Source organism: Mercenaria mercenaria, chromosome 11 (assembly GCF_021730395.1).
Source record: "Mercenaria mercenaria strain notata chromosome 11, MADL_Memer_1, whole genome shotgun sequence".
Classification (NCBI taxonomy): Eukaryota; Metazoa; Mollusca; class Bivalvia; order Venerida; family Veneridae; genus Mercenaria; species Mercenaria mercenaria.
In genome coordinates, this window is record NC_069371.1 from 73,292,647 (window position 1) to 73,312,343 (window position 19,697).

At 35.1% G+C, this 19,697-nt stretch overlaps 1 protein-coding gene across 1 annotated transcript in view; it reads left to right on the forward strand.

Moving 5' to 3' along the window:
• LOC123531110 (mucin-5AC-like) overlaps positions 1–19,560 on the forward strand; it is a 75,830-nt gene extending 56,270 nt beyond the window's left edge. The window contains exons 60-94 of the mRNA XM_053518205.1: positions 28–428; positions 859–961; positions 1,324–1,386; positions 1,708–1,868; positions 2,282–2,425; positions 2,646–2,796; positions 3,152–3,214; positions 3,490–3,777; positions 4,086–4,306; positions 4,636–4,731; positions 5,283–5,433; positions 5,763–5,891; positions 6,190–6,336; positions 6,766–6,894; positions 7,193–7,258; positions 7,564–7,700; positions 8,141–8,345; positions 8,805–8,870; positions 9,235–9,371; positions 10,847–11,051; positions 11,345–11,410; positions 11,930–12,051; positions 12,580–12,784; positions 13,671–13,751; positions 14,075–14,416; positions 14,688–14,753; positions 14,965–15,186; positions 15,539–15,585; positions 15,915–15,969; positions 16,573–16,691; positions 17,029–17,136; positions 17,418–17,501; positions 17,661–17,795; positions 18,229–18,280; positions 18,762–19,560. Of these exons, the coding sequence (XP_053374180.1) occupies positions 28–428; positions 859–961; positions 1,324–1,386; positions 1,708–1,868; positions 2,282–2,425; positions 2,646–2,796; positions 3,152–3,214; positions 3,490–3,777; positions 4,086–4,306; positions 4,636–4,731; positions 5,283–5,433; positions 5,763–5,891; positions 6,190–6,336; positions 6,766–6,894; positions 7,193–7,258; positions 7,564–7,700; positions 8,141–8,345; positions 8,805–8,870; positions 9,235–9,371; positions 10,847–11,051; positions 11,345–11,410; positions 11,930–12,051; positions 12,580–12,784; positions 13,671–13,751; positions 14,075–14,416; positions 14,688–14,753; positions 14,965–15,186; positions 15,539–15,585; positions 15,915–15,969; positions 16,573–16,691; positions 17,029–17,136; positions 17,418–17,501; positions 17,661–17,795; positions 18,229–18,280; positions 18,762–19,108 (5,114 nt within the window). The 3' untranslated portion in view covers positions 19,109–19,560. The remainder of the gene's footprint in view (positions 1–27; positions 429–858; positions 962–1,323; positions 1,387–1,707; positions 1,869–2,281; positions 2,426–2,645; positions 2,797–3,151; positions 3,215–3,489; positions 3,778–4,085; positions 4,307–4,635; positions 4,732–5,282; positions 5,434–5,762; positions 5,892–6,189; positions 6,337–6,765; positions 6,895–7,192; positions 7,259–7,563; positions 7,701–8,140; positions 8,346–8,804; positions 8,871–9,234; positions 9,372–10,846; positions 11,052–11,344; positions 11,411–11,929; positions 12,052–12,579; positions 12,785–13,670; positions 13,752–14,074; positions 14,417–14,687; positions 14,754–14,964; positions 15,187–15,538; positions 15,586–15,914; positions 15,970–16,572; positions 16,692–17,028; positions 17,137–17,417; positions 17,502–17,660; positions 17,796–18,228; positions 18,281–18,761) is intronic.
• Positions 19,561–19,697: the final 137 nt, after the last annotated feature.

The window sequence follows — 19,697 nt, forward strand, 5'->3', positions numbered from 1 at the left end:
AAATTCGTACAAAATATACATTTACAGTCACAACGGCAAAACCAGGACTTGATAACGGAGAAACACCAACTGCTCATCCAGGTTTGTACCCAGGAGAAACTCCAACAGGTCAAACCGGACTTCTACCAGGCCAATCCCCAACAGCTCAACCAGGACTCGTATCTGGTCAAACACCAACAGCACAGCCTGGTTTACATTCAGGAGAAACACCAACTGCACAGCCGGGATTAATCCCAGGACAGACCCCCGCATTGTCTAAATGTGTTGATGGCTGGTCGAACTGGATAAACCGTGATACTCCACCAAGTGATGGCAAGGAAGAAGAGTTCATGAATTCTACAGAGAAAGCTGCATTCTGTATTGGTGGTAAATTATCATCGATCGAATGTATCACAACAACAGGAATCGAAAGTTACAGCACAGGAGAGGTATGTCAGTGTGCTATCATTTCATTACTATCAGTTTTCCTCAGGAATCAATTATAACTTCAAAGTACATGTTATTATAGGTAAACTTTCAGACGCTACTCGGGGATTCAAAATTACTAAAAACTGAATGAAAGCGCTCTGACAAATTATTCAAAAGGGATTTTAATTGTTATCAGCTGAAGAGAAGGACGAGGTTTGGGCTCTGATTTTCTTTCGTTCGTGATAACAAAAAACAATTTGCCATTTACTTTTGAACTTAAACCGTATTATTCTATTAACTTTAAAATTACGACGTAAAGTAGCAGAAAAAACCATCTTAATGGAAAACGTTTACATGCCCAGTCAAATTAATTCATATAAATTGTATGAGCTAATAGAACTGAAACGAGTGAGATAAGTGTTGATAAGATGGAATCTTATTTTTTTACAGATCCTTGAATGCAACATCGAGAGAGGACTGATATGCGAGGATGCTATGAATGCACCTATACCATGCAGTGACTACAAGGTCAGATACATGTGCCAGTGCCCATGTAAGTCGGGTTTGAATATCATTAATATTTTACTTATATGCATGCTCGTAACTAAGTCGAGCCATTTTATGTTAGGTACATATTTTGCAGTGATATGCCATCTTGATCCTACCGTCGTGAATTCATTACATCTACCAGTTCTTGAGTATATTTTTTCACCCAGTGAGACGTGTATCCTTAAAGAAACCAAATGCCTATTTCCCATTTAATCAACAAATGACGTTTTCATTTTTGGCATTATTCGTTGTGTAACCTGACACATATCGATCTTTACCCGTCATGATATTACTGTAATGTTTATTCGATTCGTTGTGTGGAAATTATTTATTAAATATTAATGAATGAACAATTGTACTTTACAGCGACAACAGCTCTGCCATCAACGACTACAACTGTTATGCCAACTCCAAACGTCAATATCCCAGGTAAATAAAATATTTTGTTGATCTATGCCATAAATGCAATGATAGTGTACCCAAAATTAGTTTCAATCAATGCAATAGTTTCAATGTATTTAACCTACACAAAACCATTCACAATTATTTAATTCAAATAAATATGCATTATAATATTTCTTAAAATCTTGATGTTGAAAGTAAACATTACAAAAATCTTAAAATCGCACCTTGAACAAATAATCACATTTGTAACATTGATGTATTTAAATGAATCCAATCAATTTCGTTTTATATAAGTGAAGCAAAAAATTGATCTTAAACTATGCACTTTCTTGTCGTGTTTCATAGTTGTGTGCCAGGAGGAGATGGGAATGGAGATGGGCTATATCAGAGACGAAATGATCACAGCGTCATCGTCACGTGACGGAAACATCAATCCCAAGAACGCCAGGTTGAATAGCTTTGGAGGTTGGGTCGCCAACACCAACGATAAGAACCAGTATCTACAGGTAATATTCTTTGTTAAACCTTTCGGACAATGAATGAATTTTGTAACTCACAAGTTAATTAGTGGAAAAAATGGATGTTGAGGCAAAATATATCTCGTTTGGAAAACAAAGAATAAAGCCTGAGAAGGTAGGCCTAATCAATTTGATAGAGAAATCTGGATGCAAACAGGTATCAAATGGGCAAAACTCTTCTCAATTAATTTTCTATTTGGAACCATGTTCAGGCTTAAAAGACTAGTACAGTGTTATAATTTAAAGACAACACATGAAAATAAAAACAGGATTTACATGTTTATTCTACTCTACAACCTTGTTTTCTTTTCATGAAAATATCTTGTAATAAATTTAATTAAGACATTTAATTGACTATTATCTTACCACGGCTATTAAGACAATTATTTTGCTGTTTTCAGGTGAACTTCCTAACACCATCTCTGATAACTGGTGTCGTCACACAAGGCAGACACGGTGTACCATCGTACGTGAAAACGTTTAAAGTACTGTACTCTACTGATGGATTCCACTGGACACCATACCAGGATAATGGAGTAGACAAGGTAAAAGTGAAACCTGTGTATCTTTACAGCATTTGTGTTACGCACTTGATAAAAAGTAACTTTAATACATTGACGTATTTGTTGTTACCATATACAAATACTTAAAGACCTGTCTAGTGTCTAGAGCGGATATATGAAAAAAGATTTCCCTCCGTAGACTCTTTAATGTTGCATAATTTTGCAGAATAGTTCAAGTATTCATCTAAACTATGTTTTATAGATCTTCACTGCCAACAAAGACTCGGATTCAAGAGCCACAAACTGGTTCGAACACCCAATCAGAGCCCAGTACATTCGTATATCTCCACAGACATGGCAGGGAGTCATTGCTATGCGCCTTGAAATACTCGGCTGCTACCAAGGATATCCAAGTATGCTTGCTAACTTTACATACTTCCGGTTTACCCTGTGTTTTACAAGATAGCCATACTAAGTTTTCTTGCGATACATCAATACGAGAAATGCGGTTGAAAATATTATACTATTTGTTATGTGTTAAAGTGTATTTGTATTGTTCTTTAGAATACTTCTGACAATTTGTGTTGTATTAAACTAACTAGGTATCGTCAATAGTTATGATACGAATGAAGATAATGACATCCAATGAGTGCAACGTGTCTAAGCTATATTATACAATTGCCGAAAACATTATAAAGTAAGGCATAATAAATACAGAATGAGTGAATACTCGAATAAATTAAATCCGGATGTTTAATATCATTTCAGCTGAAGCGCCACCTACGCCAGCACCACAACCGACATTGACTACACCACGGGCACCTGTCATTGGTAAGCACCCTCACATATGCTATGCGCTTCAATTACATCTCAGCCGTATCAAAAAATTCATATTAAGGATAGTCTATTTAGTTTTTATCGTTAAATTGTAATATAATTCTATACCACTAAAGTTTCCGTTATCTTCTGCCTCTACCGGTTTCGGCGTAACTTGTGTACATGTATTTAACACTGATTTTACCTAATGCGTAATGGATTTATAACTGTTTGCATCATCACATACCTGTTATTGCCTCACATTCATTTTCATTCCTATTTGTCAACAGCCGACAGTTGTATTGTCTGGGATAACTGGGTCAACGAAGGTCACATCACCCTGACCTCTGGCGGAGACAGCGAACCAATCGCTGACGTTCAAGCTGCATCTCACGTGTGCACCAGTCCAGTGAAAATTGACTGTGTCCGTGCCAGCGACGAATTGGCATATTCCCAGACTGGACAGACTGTAAAATGTAACCTTTGGGATGGTTTCGTCTGCTACAATGCCGACAACTCACCATTGTGCTACGATTACAAAGTACGACTCGGATGCCTGAAAAACACTCCTGAATGCAGTACGTATATTTGAGACTTTTCTCCAGTTTCGGTTGATCTGATATATTATTATAAATTATAATACTTCTGGACAAAACAATGTATAATAACAGCTGGATTAGAAAAAGAAAGAACTTGTTTGAATAATCAAGTATCAGAATCCTAATAAATCTATCATTAGAACTGGTTAAACTGTTCGAAAATGAAACCATGTGACGAGTTCTAAAGTTTAAGTAAAGCAGGCGTTGAATTTAACCATTTTAACATTGATTGATTTCTTAAGCCGTCTTTACAATATAATCATAATAATAATCTATTTCTATTTTAGTGATGACTACCCAAAAACCACCAGCAATATTCACGGGAGCCCAACACGGATCGACCAAACCTGTGACTGCGACAGTATCAACCAAGGTGTTGCCTTGCTTTGAAGGCATGGACACATCAGCTTGTCCTAAAGATGGCTGCCAAGATGGCTATTACTGCAATGGTTATCAGTGCGTCAGGAAGAGCGAGTGTTCGTGCTTAGTTGATGGCAACATCGTCAAGGTAACAAGTTAGATGTTGACAGTATGGAAACGAAATTTATATTAAAGATTAAATTGCCAGCTTGAAAGCTTATATGTATACAAGGGAACAATGACAAGAGCGCATGTGTAGTTATTTGTATTTTACAGCTATAGACCTGTATTATTTAAAATGTGAATGTTTTAATAATTTTGTATTCAATATTTCGATTTGTTTTAAAGTTCCTCTTCCGTTTCTGAATTATGTTTTCAATTCTGAAGTCTGTACAAGTATTTACTTTTGTCATTCTGAAGGTTAATTGGAACATCAAACACACTTTTTAAAACTGTGATCGTTTGAATCAATTTCAGCCTGGTAGCTTCAAACAGAACAGCAACTGCGACACATGTCAGTGTATTGCTGGAGAAGTCATGTGTACACCAAAGAGCTGCCCAGCGTGCAATGCTGTAAGTTATTCCTAAAATAAGCTGGCATGTCTTGAACAAATTTGTGCGTATGTTTTTCATTTCATGTTTGTCTGACGTATCATATTGTCTTGTTACTTTCCGAAAACTATATTATTGATATTTCCTTTTAAGCAAACATTACTTTCCGAAAACTATATTATTGATATTTCCTTTTAAGCAAACATTACTTTCCGAAAACTATATTATTGATATTTCCTTTTAAGCAAACATTTGTTTTTCAACCTTTTTTGCCTACCGTTCTATCCAGAATCACTGGTATATTTTTTTCAAATAGTTCCTGTTTGCAAAATAAAAAAGACTTCTAAGACGGCATGTGATACAGAGTTTAGCGCACCAGTTATATTACTGCATACACTTCCCCAAAAAGGCATTTTTTTCTTCCCAGCACCTCTACATTCTTAGTAATTAATCCATTTATAGGTACAGTCTATTTCATTTGCCCAGAAGAGTATTCTTTCTGTTGCGCTGCTCTGATGTACTAGTATTTAAGTGATGATGCAAACAAATAATACAAAAATGAAACATTGTAGGGTTATTCCATGACAATCAACAAGACAACATGTCAGTGTGGCTGCGAAACATGTGAGACAGGACAGTTCCGCTGTGGCGACGGAAAGTGTATCGCTAACAAACTAAGATGTGATGGAATCATTGACTGTATTGATGACGAAATCGGATGTGGTAAGTGTTCGGATAATGAATGTGACAGCGAGATGGTATTCTGACTAATTTATAACAAAAGATAATAAGGCTTTAAACTGTAATAAAAATGAATAAGAGAAATCGAAAATTATGTACAGTAAAGAATAAATATCAACCTTTAAAGAGATCGGATGTTCCTGAAGAACTTGAGTGTATTGTACACTAGTGCGCATGCTCCAAAGTGCTAATACATTAAGGTATTCAAATAGAATCTATAATGCTGCACTGTTTAAAAAGACAGTAGTATTAAAACTCGCTTTCATGAAAGTATTCACGTTTATTAACTGTATTTCTGTTACAAATTTCAGTATCTACACCCATGTTTACACCACCCATCGGTTACACCGGATCTCCGACTCCAAAACCGATTACAGGACCTAATGGCCAACCATTGACGAAACCACATCTTCACGACAAATACTCTACCCAAGCCCCAGGTACAGTAACCAGATAACAAATCAGGGTTACCCACATGCAATAAATATTAAATATTCATAATGCTGCCTCCATATTTATTATATAAAGTAGTCCGCTTTAGATGCTTTAGACGCGTGACTTGGTTTAAGGCGATTTTGTCATTTCAAGTCTTATTTGTTTTTATCTATGGCATGAAGCAGTTGTTGTTCTGATATATTTTGTTCATATTATGAAACAACTGGAAATTTTTCCAAGTAAGTAGATTTAGAGGATATATTAATGATCAGTTGTATGTATATGTATTCAATTCTTTGATAGTTATGTGCAAGGATCGCTGGTCTGCCTGGGTCAACAAGGACAATCCAAACTCTGGTGATGGTGATAGAGAAATAATGACGAAGAAAGAATTGGAGGCTTTCTGTGTAAATGGCAAAATTACCAGCATTGAATGTATTACATCATCTGGTAGGTATCTCATGTTACCAGAACCATGTGGACACTAAAAGTTTGTTTTGGGCTGTTTGCAAAACTAAATTAAATATGATTGTGTTGTTTTATGTTACAAAAGTTGTTAGACTGGTGTAATTTTGTTCTTTGATGCTATAAAAATGTGCAAAAATGATGTAAAATCAATTAATGTATAACGTATTAATGTCTAAATTTACGTGATAATATCCGAGTTCTGAAAGTATACATACGCACATGTTTATGATTTTCAAAATCTTATAACAGTTAACGGCACAGACAGAAAATGACGCCCCACATATTTCAAATTGCATCAAAACATGTTAATATATAATACTGATATGTTTATTCTTTTAAGGACTTGATAAATTATTTACTCAATGTCTGCAGTATGTTCGAAAATGATAACATCCTCTATATTCCATCCAGGAATCCCGTCCTACAGTACCGGAGAGATCATGCAGTGTACCATTGAAGGAGGATCTGTCTGTCTGAATGGCGACAACTTCCCAGTACCTTGCAGTGATTACAAGATCAGATACTTCTGTACCTGCAATGGTAAATATATGTTACTGAAGTAGAATTCAAGCAAAGAGTCGTATGTTAGTTAGAACATATGCAGATAAACATGCCTGATATGCATGAATATACTTTCATTTAAAAGATCAATAACTCATTCATTTCCTTTACCAATGAGTTTTTAATATGGATTTTGCAGAAGTAACGCTCGTCTCAAAATTGTTCAGCATAATCATATTGTTTTAAGTTGGATAGAATTGTTAAATTATTTTGTATAATCACGTAATGCAAAATTGTTCACAGTTCTGATCATGTTACAAATTTCATTATCTTTCAGAATTACCAACTCTTGGACCACACGTTGTCCCGACTGAAACGCCGACCGTTAAACCACCATTTGGAGGTAAGATTTGACTTTCCATAATATTTTAGCTTCTGTATCACCACTTAAGACTGGAACACAATGCCCTTCATGTATTTGATGTTCACATAGAACTGTAAAGCAAACATCACTCTTCAAGTTATACAGAATTAATTATTACGCAACTACATATACGATGTAAATAAGCAAGAAAAAAAGATATTAAAATATCTTGATGTAACAAACAATCATGAAATGGGAACTAATATTTTAATTTCGAGATTGTTTATAAAGCGGTTACTTCAATGTGTTGGCACAATTTGTTGGTATTCTATTTATATATTCAGGCAGCACAATAGCAGTATCCCCAGCACTGTCCTCACAATCATCAGCAGTATCGACCAATGCTCCAGTACTGTGTCAGAGCCGCTGGTCCTCCTGGATCAACACAGACACTCCATCCACTGGTGATGGTGATAGAGAGGTACACATAAACCCTAAGTTTATGCGCTGAAATAGCAAAAAAAAACCTTTTCATATTAATGTTTCACATGGAAGCAAGGAAAACTACCCACTGGCAATAACATTTCTAATTGCCATCTTTTCTATATTAAAAGGTTTTCTTTAGAATGCCCGTACATACTACTTGTTTTAAAAAAAGCAGCAAGTTTAAAAGTTAAGAACACGTGTACTTAATATTGAAATTAAAACCAGTCGAAAATGACCATTATCTAACTTACGTTTTTACAAAGGACGAACAATACTAAACCAAGTTTACGAACAAAAAAAACCTTCAAGGAGCCATTGTATATTTTAAAAATAGATCACAAGCTTTTTTCATCAAATCGTTTTTATACTTACTGCATGTAACATAAGTAAAGCAGAAAAAATGTCGAAAATTATATGCTGTATCATCATTACTAGATCTGGACAACAGCAGAACAACATGCATTCTGTTCTAACGGACATATCACTGGTATTGAGTGTGTAACAGACAGCGGTATCCCGTCCTACAGCACTGGAGAGATCATGCAGTGTACCATTGAAGGAGGATCTGTCTGTTTGAATGACGACAACTTCCCAGTACCCTGCAGTGACTACAAAATCAGATACTTCTGTACCTGTGATGGTATGTTGACCTGCTATGCTTCATTAGATATTTGTAACAGGTTTATTATATAATATAGAATGGTCCAAATGTATTTCAATGTTTTCTTTTTGCTTTGTTTTTTTTTAGTAAAAAGATTACCAAATTATACTCTTTGCAAGTTACAAATAAGTAAAAAGTTAAAACAACAGTACTGATGAATGTTGTTTGCAACTCGCAACTCGCTTGAAGGTCAATCTATGTATTGCAAGGTGTTGCTGGTAAGGGTGAAAGTGGTATAAGTGCAAATGAATAAAGAAGAACTTGGATTTGTTTCACTCCAGTCCCTTCATAATCAGCTGAGTTGTTACATTTTTATTTGAATTTATCTATTGAATTTTATTGATGGCCGTTCAAATCACTATTTAGTTGTATAGATATAGATAATGATAATAAATACCATTACCACAGACATACAGTTGTTTCTTATGTATGTTTCAGCACAACCAACAAACAAACCTAGCCCAGTATCTACAGAGACTCCAACATTGAAACCACCACACGGAGGTAACCTTAAAACATTATTTAGCTTTAAATCTTTCTTCTTTTTTTTGTCAGAATGATTTATTTTGTTTAAACTTTGCAGTAAGTAGTGATACCAATGTTAGTTTAGTTTTGAAAAAGCCATAGAGCTTGTTTGTAATATTTAAATTGAATTTATTTGAATAAATTATACCCCCCCCCCACCACCAAAAAAAAATATTTAGTTTTATCATGGTTTATATTTAATTTATAAACATATCATAGATCTATTGAGACGTGACCTGCGATATTAGAAAACTTTTTGCGGTAGTAACGATTGTACCTTATATTTTCAAATTCTCTAACGTTAACTTAGCCTGTTCCAACATTTGTTCTATATCAAATTCAGGCAGTACAGTATCAGTACCGCCAGCATTGTCCTCTAAATCATCAGCAGTATCAACCAACGCACCAGTACTGTGCCAGAGCCGCTGGTCTTCATGGATCAACACAGACACTCCATCCACTGGCGATGGTGATAGAGAGGTAAATTTGTTAGCTCGACTATTCATAGAATAGTAGAGCTATTGGACTCGCCCATGCGTCGGCGTCGGCGTCGGCGTCGGCGTCGGCGTCTGCGTCCGCGTCCGCGTCCCGATTTTGGTTAAGGATTTGTATGTAAGCTGGTATCTCAGTAACCACTTGTGGGAATGGACTGAAACTTCACACACTTATTCACTGTGACAAACTGACTTTCATTGCACAGGTTCCATAACTCTATTTTGCTTTTTTACAAAATTATGCCCCTTTTTGACTTAGAAATTTTTGGTTAAGGTTTTGTATGTAAGTTGGTAACTCAGTAACCACTTGTGGGAATGGATTGAAACTTCACACACTTATTCACTGTGATAAACTGACCTACATTGCACAGGTTCTATAACTCTATTTTGCTTTTTTACAAAATTATGCCCCTTTTTCAACTTAGAAATTTTTGGTTATGGTTTTGTATGTAAGCTGGTATCTCAGTACTTACTTATGGGAATGGATTGAAACTTCACATACTTGTTCACTGTCATGATCTGACATGCACTAAGCAAGTCCCATAACTCTATTTTGCTTTTTTTTTCAAAATTATGCCCCTTTTTGACTTAGCAGTTTTTGGTTAAACTTTTGTATGTAATCTGATATCTCAGTATCCACTAATTGGAATGGATTGAAACTTCACACACTTGTTCACTGTCATGATCTAACATGCACTGTGAAGGTCCCATAACTCTACTTGGCATTTTTACAAAATTATGCCCCTTTGACTTAGCAGTTTTTGGTTAAGTTTTTGTATGTAAGCTGGTATCTCAGTATCCACAAATTGGAAAGGATTGAAACTTCACACACTTGTTCACTGTCATGATATGAAATGCAGTACCGAGGTTCAATACCTCTACTTTGCATTTTACAAAATTATGCCCCTTTTTCAACTTTTGTATTCATTCAGTTGACAAGGCTGTTGAATAGTCGAGCGTTGCTGTCCTCCGACAGCTCTTGTTTTGATGATGTACTGAGGTGAGATAATATGTCGGCGACTAAACACCCAGGTGGTAGGCTCGATGCTTCAGCGGATGTACAAGCGTGTCTCCTTGGTTCAGTCTGTGAATAATTTAATATGTCATAAGTTTCCCTCACTATTACAATCAAACTGAAACAAAATATATGGATACTGAGTATGTAATGATCAGACATTTTTCATTGACAAGAAATGTACCATCTGGAAAAATTGTGCGTTTTTTAGTGAAGCTTACTTGCGAAGAGTTTGATAGTTACTGAGACATCTTACCAAAGGGTATAATTAATATTTCAAAAATACTTGAATGTTCCGGTCACGTGATATTATAAGAAAATTAAGTAAAGAATGACACCAAACAAAGGAGTTGATAATACATATTTAGCCTTTTATCTTTTGAACGTTTCGCCTTCAAACATAGCAAGGAAAATGTATTAATGTAAATTATATGTACCATTTGTAGATCTGGACAACAGCAGAACAACATGCATTCTGTTCTAACGGACATGTCACTGGAATCGAGTGTGTAACAGACAGCGGTATCCCGTCCTACAGCACCGGAGAGATCATGCAGTGTTCTATTGAAGGAGGATCTGTCTGTTTGAATGACGACAACTTCCCAATACCTTGCAGTGATTACAAGATCAGATATTTCTGTACCTGCGATGGTATGTCAAAATATGTTTGAAAATTGCACTAATTGCTTCAGTTGATACAATTTGCTTATGTTCCTCCATCTCCTCTATAATCCCCAGTGCAAGTACAAGCTATAGAGTAGTAAAGTATTTGACAAAGATGCTTGTTTGAAATTGGTTGTGTTTGTTACTAATATTTCATTATCTTTGCGTATTCAAGCATAAAAACTTCAATATTTCTTTTATGTTCTGTTTTGAATCCTTTATATTTTCTGCTGTCACTGCGGTATCTAACGTTGAAATTTGTTCATCCTTACTTGTTTTAGCAAATCCAACACTTGGACCTAGCTTCCAGCCCACAGAAACACCAACGCTGAGACCACCATATGGCGGTAAGTCATTTTTGATAACAGTGAAATACTGTTCTCAACTGCTATAACAGCCGGAGATAATTTAATAAGTTTATATTTTAAATTGTCAAATCAATCCATATAGCTGTTAATTCAAAACATACTTTTGTCTCTTCAGAAGCACATTTTACTGACATATTGCTGGAAATTCAGTACATATTGCTGGAAATTCATTACATATTGCTGGAAATTCATTACATATTGCTGGAAATTTTACATATTGCTGGAAATTCATTACATATTGCTGGAAATTCAGTACATATTGCTAGAAATATTCAGTACATATTACTGGAAATTCAGTACATATTGCTGTTAATTCAAAACATTAGACTGTCAGTCCATTACATATTTCTCTACATTCAGTATATACGGTGTTTGATTCAATACATCTTATATGTGCTGTCAATTTCAGTGCTTACTATGGTATACATTAATACATTTTCCTGTTAATTTGATACCTATTTGAGACGCATGTTAATTCCATGCATATCACTGTTGCAGACTCCGGAAGTACATCACTGGTGCCAGCACAGTTATCTACACAAGCACCTGTTCTCTGTCAGAGCCGCTGGTCCTCATGGATTAACAAGGACAGTCCTACAACTGGTGACGGTGATAGAGAGGTACGTACATTTCATTAAGTATCTGATAAATTCTCAGTACTAATGCAAAACTGTTAATTGTTTGATATTGTTCTGCGTGTATTAATACAAGCATATTGATGTTTTAGTAATCTATATCGGCAACCTATACTTTGCTATTATGTAAGGAACTCATATATTTACAATTATGAAATTTCCATATTTCATTCAACAGTGTTGACACGTGCAATTTGAATTAATTACGACTCAGGTGTTAAGCCATATTTTACAGGAGGAAATACTCTGACATTGTGTTGTTCTGTTTTTGTTTCATTTTTACAATCTTCTCTCAACTGGTGGCAATCATAGCAAACATTTCACAGATACAAGAAATGCTTGAAACATATCAGTTAGAATTATTTTTTCCGGTCAATATGCAATATCCATTCCGACTTTCCAAAGGCTAGCGGTCTTTCCCGTCATTGTTTTGTTTCGAGTTGTCTTCATTTTATGTCACAGTCACTAACTGATTGATGGAATGATTATTCCCTGTTTTGTTACTATAAATAGATCTGGACAAAGGCAGAACAAAATGCATTCTGTGCTCATGGTCACATGACCGGTATCGAGTGTGTAACAGACAGCGGTATCCCGTCCTACAGTACCGGAGAGATCATGGAGTGTACCATTGAAAGAGGATCTGTCTGTTTAACCAATGATAACTTCCCGATACCTTGCAGTGATTACAAGATCAGATATTACTGTACCTGTGATGGTTAGTAGTTGTGTATTAGTCTTTCTTATGCTATATTTTATTGTTGCCATCTGTATGATATTTTAGACTTTTAGATTGTTGAAGTTGATAGGCAGTACGGTCAGTTGCATTTAAAACATATCGTGCTCAGACTCGTTGAAAAAGAGAAAACACGGACGTGAGTAAGCAATTGTATGGACGATGTTACATGCTTCTGGGCCTCTGGCGAAACTGAGAACCTGTTTTCATTTAGTTTAAACATATTTTATTGCAAACAAATCAATACATGTTTACAATACAAATAAACACATGCACTATTTTAACATAGATTAATGAAAATTAGAAAAGCATGTTAAGTAATGTATACATTGAAATCAGAAGCAAAAGGGTTGGGCCACAAGTTTTCCCAACATTAGCGACGGCCCTTCCCCAAGAGTAGGTTAAGGTAACAGATGGATCTAGAATTTAGTATAAACATATATTGTTATACAGAGAATGATTATACAAAAGAAAAAATACAAAAATCGATGTCTAGTTCAATAAAGAAGAAAAAACCTAATGAAGATTTTGAAATTTTATCACCCTGTTTTCATTATTTTGCCATCCAAAACTCTAGTTAGTTTATACCATCCTTCACAGAAATCAGGCGCTGAACACAAGAAAACTTTAAAAAATCCAAATTTTAAACAATTTTTTTATGATGTCGTATGTATTGTTTAGCGATTGTATTCTTGTAATGCTTTTTGTCAAAACGCTATCTAGGAATGACCGTGAATATTGTGTATAGAGTTCTTTTTTTTTTTTTTTTTTTTTTTTTTTTTGCTTTTATTATATAGCTATGTGTTTTAATGATAGAAACTCCCTCCTTAGTCAAAAATGCTACAAAAATAAATCTGTTTTACTTCAGAATTACCAACACAGACACCAGGTCTACTGACGGGACAACATCCATCTTCAGTTCCGCCAACGGTATCAACAACTATGAAAGGTGAGAATCAATGTTATATAATACTTATTTTTGTAGACGAACTTATATTTCCCATCTATTCTGCAATAAATGTCCACTTATACGAAGAATGTTGGAGACGTGAAATTACAGGTCATTCCTGAGTCAATAGTAAGAAAGAAATTATAAAGTTTGAGTGTTAGAACTTTACCAAAATTTTGAAATGATCTACCAGTTACCAATTAATAAATTTTTGGGGTGCATCGAACATTAAAACACCCCAAACCAACATTATATGTTTTACAGTTATGTAACTTTGTGTACGTCATACTGAAATGGTGTAATTATATAAATTTATGTTTTAGCACCACCAACATTGTCAGGCAAGGGTCACACTCTCACCACACAAGGTCACAATCAGGTACCACAATTCTGTATCCAATCTCACTGGTCTAAATGGATCAACCGTGACAAACCGGAAGTTGGTACGGGCGATATTGAGGCTATGACGTCACAGGAAATGAGCGTGTTCTGCGCAGCTGGTCGTGTTTCTAAGATTGAATGTATCACTGACTCTGGCATACCTTCATATAGCACTGGTGAAATAATCTCATGCACGATAAACAACGGACTTGAGTGCTTGAACGACAACAACTTCCCTGTACCATGCAGTGACTACAAAGTTCGATACTTCTGCGACTGCGGATGTGAGTAAATTTAATTTTTTCAGTGTTTAGATTTGTGTATTATTATAACAAACGATGCAAATGTTATTTATATTCGATTAATTTAAAATTGAATTTTGGTGTTATTTAAATGCGGAGTAAGAGAACATTTGAAAACAACCCTGCACTATTTTCTTACTATACGACATGTAAATCGTACTATATTAAAAACACAACATGATTTAATTTCAAAACCGCGATTATCGCAGTCAGTTCTTATTCTTTTTTTCTAATGGCACATTTATCTTTTTAGCTCCACCACCAGTTGGAACAACAGTATCACCAGTGCCAATGGCAAATCACAATACAGGAGTCCCAGGTAACAATTTAATTCAAATATTATACTAAGATATTAACAAATATTAACATATGATTAAGAACATTTCTTCCTGGATAAACATGTAACTAAAATTCAGTGACTGGAAAGGAGCGTGCTTTAGCTTTTTATAACAGTAGCTTCTATGCAGTTGGTTTAAATATACGATGGATGCAATCCTATTTTAACATTTTATGTTCTTTCTCCCTTACAGTTACTGAAGCCCCATGTATACCAGCTAACTGTCCAGTAGCTATGAAGCAGACAGTGAAAGAAGGAGAAGTATTACGTGTTGTGTACGATGAACGTGCATGCTGTGCCAAGTATGAGGTGTTCTGTAAACCCGAGATGTGTACACCACCCACACTCCTCTGTCCTCCACCTATGATTATGCAACCGGCCAATCTCCACGACTGTTGCCCAACATACAGATGCAGTGAGTACTTTAAGAGAATGACATCTAAGGTTATTGCGTGTAAATCTGTAAAATAATACCTGAAAACTTCAAACACGACCAAGAATGAGAATTAAAAAGTCCAAAAGAGCACATGAAAATGCCACAACATTTTGTAGTAATGGTATTGTGTAGAAACTGAAACTTACGAGGTTCTGTCAGATCTAATAAACTTATAAATTCCGGAAAAATGGATAAACCACTTGAAACACCAGACAGCAAAACATACGACAAAATGCAGACTGGTTATTAAGTTAATTTGATTAATTTGATTTGAATGTTTAATTTCAAAGCTTTTGCATTTGAATACTTTATTGCATATTTTATCTTACAGTGTGTCCACCATCTTGTCCACCGATGAGGAAGCCTCAGTGCGAAGCTGTAAGTTGATAAAATTTCCGTTCTTCGAGCAAACTTATAATTTTTTCTTATATCTATTAGCTTCAAAAAGGAATGAAATAAGACATGCTTGCAATATTAATAATTAAACGTTCAAGTCATATTGTACAATAAGTAAATGAGCGTGTTCATAAAACATTAACATTATCATCATTCATTCCAAAGACAACAACAGCCTGACATGAATTACAATGTAGTAATTAACATGTAGAATATGATACATTTAAGCATTTTTGTTAATTTCACGTCTTGAAAGATATAAATGTATTCGTATTTCGTAGCTGTTTATAATTATGTATTATATTCTACAGGGAATGATGGCGGTCGAAGTCAAGTCAGTCTGTAACTGTACCCAGTATGCTTGCTGTAAGTATAATTTGTCAGAAGACGGTGTACCGCCTTATCACTGTTTTAAAGAGCTTCACCGTTATAGTGGCTTGGAAGTGTTGACAGTAAAATGATATGAGCCGCGCCATGAGAAAACCAACATAGTGGGTATGCGACCAGCATGGATCCAGACCAGCCTGCGCATCCGCACAGTCTGGTCAGGCTCCATGCTGTTCGCTTTTAAAGCCTATTGGAATTGGAGAAACTGTTAGCGAACAGCATGGATCCTGACCAGACTGCGCGGATGCGCAGGCTGGTCTGGATCCATGCTGGTCGCATACCCACTATGTTGGTTTTCTCATGGCACGGCTTATATTAATTTCTGGCAGTATGCAATTTATGAAACCCCAAAGCAACGTCTATATGTCAATAACCTTGGTTATTATGAAATGTCAAAAAGTCACGAATTTATTTGCTTACTGTTACGCTGTTTCGAAAAAAAATTATTTTAAGTAGGCCATTAATAAATGTATAACAGTGTATAGATTAGTAAAGTGCTAAGGAAATAAAACATCTCAAATTACTTTCTGATAAGGTGTTTAATAATACATGTAAAACAAATTTTTGTGTGTTTTCATCCAGTGAACAAGCCTTTGCCTACACCGACACCGGCCCCACGTACATGTAAATACACCGCCTCCATGGTAACAGTGAACGGCACCAACCAACCAGTCATTACTCCAACAGAACGGGCATACCAGGTACTGCCTCGGTTCATTTGCATTTTAATATATGCATGACTGCCATGTCTTACTGCGAGTCCTCAGATCAACGTTTAGTAACCTTTTCTATCGCTCTACAAGGACTTCCTCTTAGTAATGTCTGTCTTCTCTACATTATAATTTGGAACAATAACTGACGTAGAATATCGTTAGTCAGTCGTCTTATTGTCGACTACGACAGTCACACATAGTTCAACATGGAAAGTCTATATCTATCATCTCTAAAATACTGAATTAATGGTAATATAAACTTGCAATTAGGTACATAGTATATTATAATTATATAGCATATTAATGATACAATAACTATATTTAGATCGGTGACACGTGGTCTGATGGTATATGTAGACAGTGTCTGTGTGAGGAGAGATCAGGAGCAGCCGAAATATCCTGCCACGAGGAAACATGCCCTGCTTGTCCAGCTGTAAGTACAACAAGATTATTTTCACATTTATATTTATATTGTGAAGTAGTCTTCAGACTAAATTAAAACAAAATGACTTTGCATAATATTAATTGAATATTTCACAAAATGGTGTAAAACGACAGATAGGATAAATTAATCTCTGAAAACGGAAAATACTTAATTATATCATAGATGGTTAATTTATCACTGTAGACAGAAAATACAAGGTATCTTTATTCTTTCATTTTCAAATTATTTTGACACGAAAAGGTTAAAACAAGATCTTTTGATTATTACAGGGTTACAAGAAAGTTGAAAAAGCTGGCAAATGTTGTGGAGAATGCCATCAAATTGGTTGTCTAGTCAACGGAACTTTGTATAGTGTAAGTATAGAATATATTTTTATATCATAAATATAATTTTATATTTCTTTTTTATGTTTTTTTTTAATTAAAATCACATTTTGTTTCTGGACTAGAACTTTTAGAAGTTTAATTAAGCGTTTTATGGCATTTCTTCTTATTTTGTTTTTCTGATTGCAGGACGGTGAAGCTATGCCAACAAAGAAGAAGTGTTACACCAAACAGTGTAACTACGACTTTACCCTGGATCTATATATAGCAACAGAAACTCAGATACAGTGTACGGCATACGACAAACTGCCTGCCTGCGCACAGGTAAATACTTCCTAAAATTAGTACATTTCAACCGATTTGATTTAAGAAGAGCATTGGTCTGGTGAGAAATATGTCATGTGAGCAAAGGGTCTTAGGTTCGTGCTGTTGAACCCGACAATTGCCTTTTGTGCATCATCACTACAAAGTTATTTTACATAATGATAGAGATAAATAGTATAGAATAAAATCTGAATTGCATTCGTACATGTATATTCTTTGTATCTGCTGGATCTGTTTAAAGTTTACACCCATGTCTGTGTAGATCTAAATTTGAAAATATGAGAGTAAACTTTTTAAAAATATAAATGGATATTTGTTGACTTTTCATCAAGATTCTGTGAATTTTATCTAAATATAGAATGAACATTAAACGTATGTAATAGTTACCTATGACATAGTTCAAGACTTACGGTTCAAATCTCTTTTATTTCAGAACGAATCATCGTATGACACTACAGGCTGCTGCATGAAATGTATTCCATCAAGTAAGTAATGCTACTTATTTATTAATTTAAGACCCATCTGTGAAATTGCATATCAAATTAAATAAGGAATGGTGTCTTATACAATGAAGTGAATCAGTTTTAATGTAAAATGCCTAAGTATGTAAGTTGATGCTTGATACTTAGGTTTTGTTTGCAGAAATATGATTAGTGCTGAACAAGGTTTAAAGATCCATGACTGAAACCCTCGAAGTCTCAGGAAATCAGAGTAAATCTTGCATTCTTTGTACGACTTCGTATGCATACTTCGGCCGTGATGTAGCTCATGGTAGCAATGGTGTCGGTGACAATCGGAAATTGCCGAAATCACTTACGGAGAATACGTAATAGGACGGAAATTACCGAGTGTCATTAAGGAACCATGCAGTACCTTATCTACTCTATCTTCATTAGGAAAAGCTTACCTGTTTATTTTATGATCTCATTTTTATAATTGATAAAAATGTGCTTTTTTCCTTTTCAGTACAACCATTCAACAACGCATCCAGTAGCACGTGTCAGACATGCGCACCACGCCTTGTATTCGGGCAACCAGACAAAAGCATCGGATACTTCCGTATCATGGACAATATGGAATTATGTAAGAATCTCGCACCTATACCAGACCTCAAAGAATGTTCCGGCTATTGTGGCTCTAGATCGTCTTATAGTCACGTGATGCGCGGATTCTCCAATAACTGCAATTGTTGCCAATCCACAAAGACTGAGTCAAGAACGATCACTCTTTCATGTACCAGCGGAAGGACAATTAAGAAAACATATTCCGCGCCAACGGCATGTGGATGCAATGTGTGTTCTGGCGGGAAATAAAGTTATGTAAACCAAATATAGACGGATATTTAACAAAGTGCTTCCATAACGGACAATGTTGTTGTTGTTGTTAATATTTTATGTTTATTTATTTTTTGTTCCCTTTCCTTATCATTGTAAAATACATGTAAATGATATAGTATATTGTACCGGAACTATTGTGGATAGTGAAGTGGAACATTTGATTTACGCTGTGTTAGCAGAGGTTATATTTGAACTGTATTAAATTAACATTTTAACAAGTTAGATCATGTTTATTTTACTAATTTATGTACAACATTTTACCAACTTTGAGTATGTACAACATTTACCCAGTTTGAGTATGTACAACATTTTACCCAGTTTCAGTATGTACAACATTTTATCCAGTTCGAGTATGTATAAAATTTTACCCACTTTGAGTATGTACGACATTTTACTTTGATGAGGAAATAAAGCAATTTAAAATGAAACATTCTTAGTTATTTTGTATACATAGGCTACTCAGATATGGTGTTATAAGATATGCAATAAGATATGCAATACGCAGTTTCCTTGTTTACCAACAGCCTTAATCTCAAATACTAACTGGCTCTATCATACTAACAAT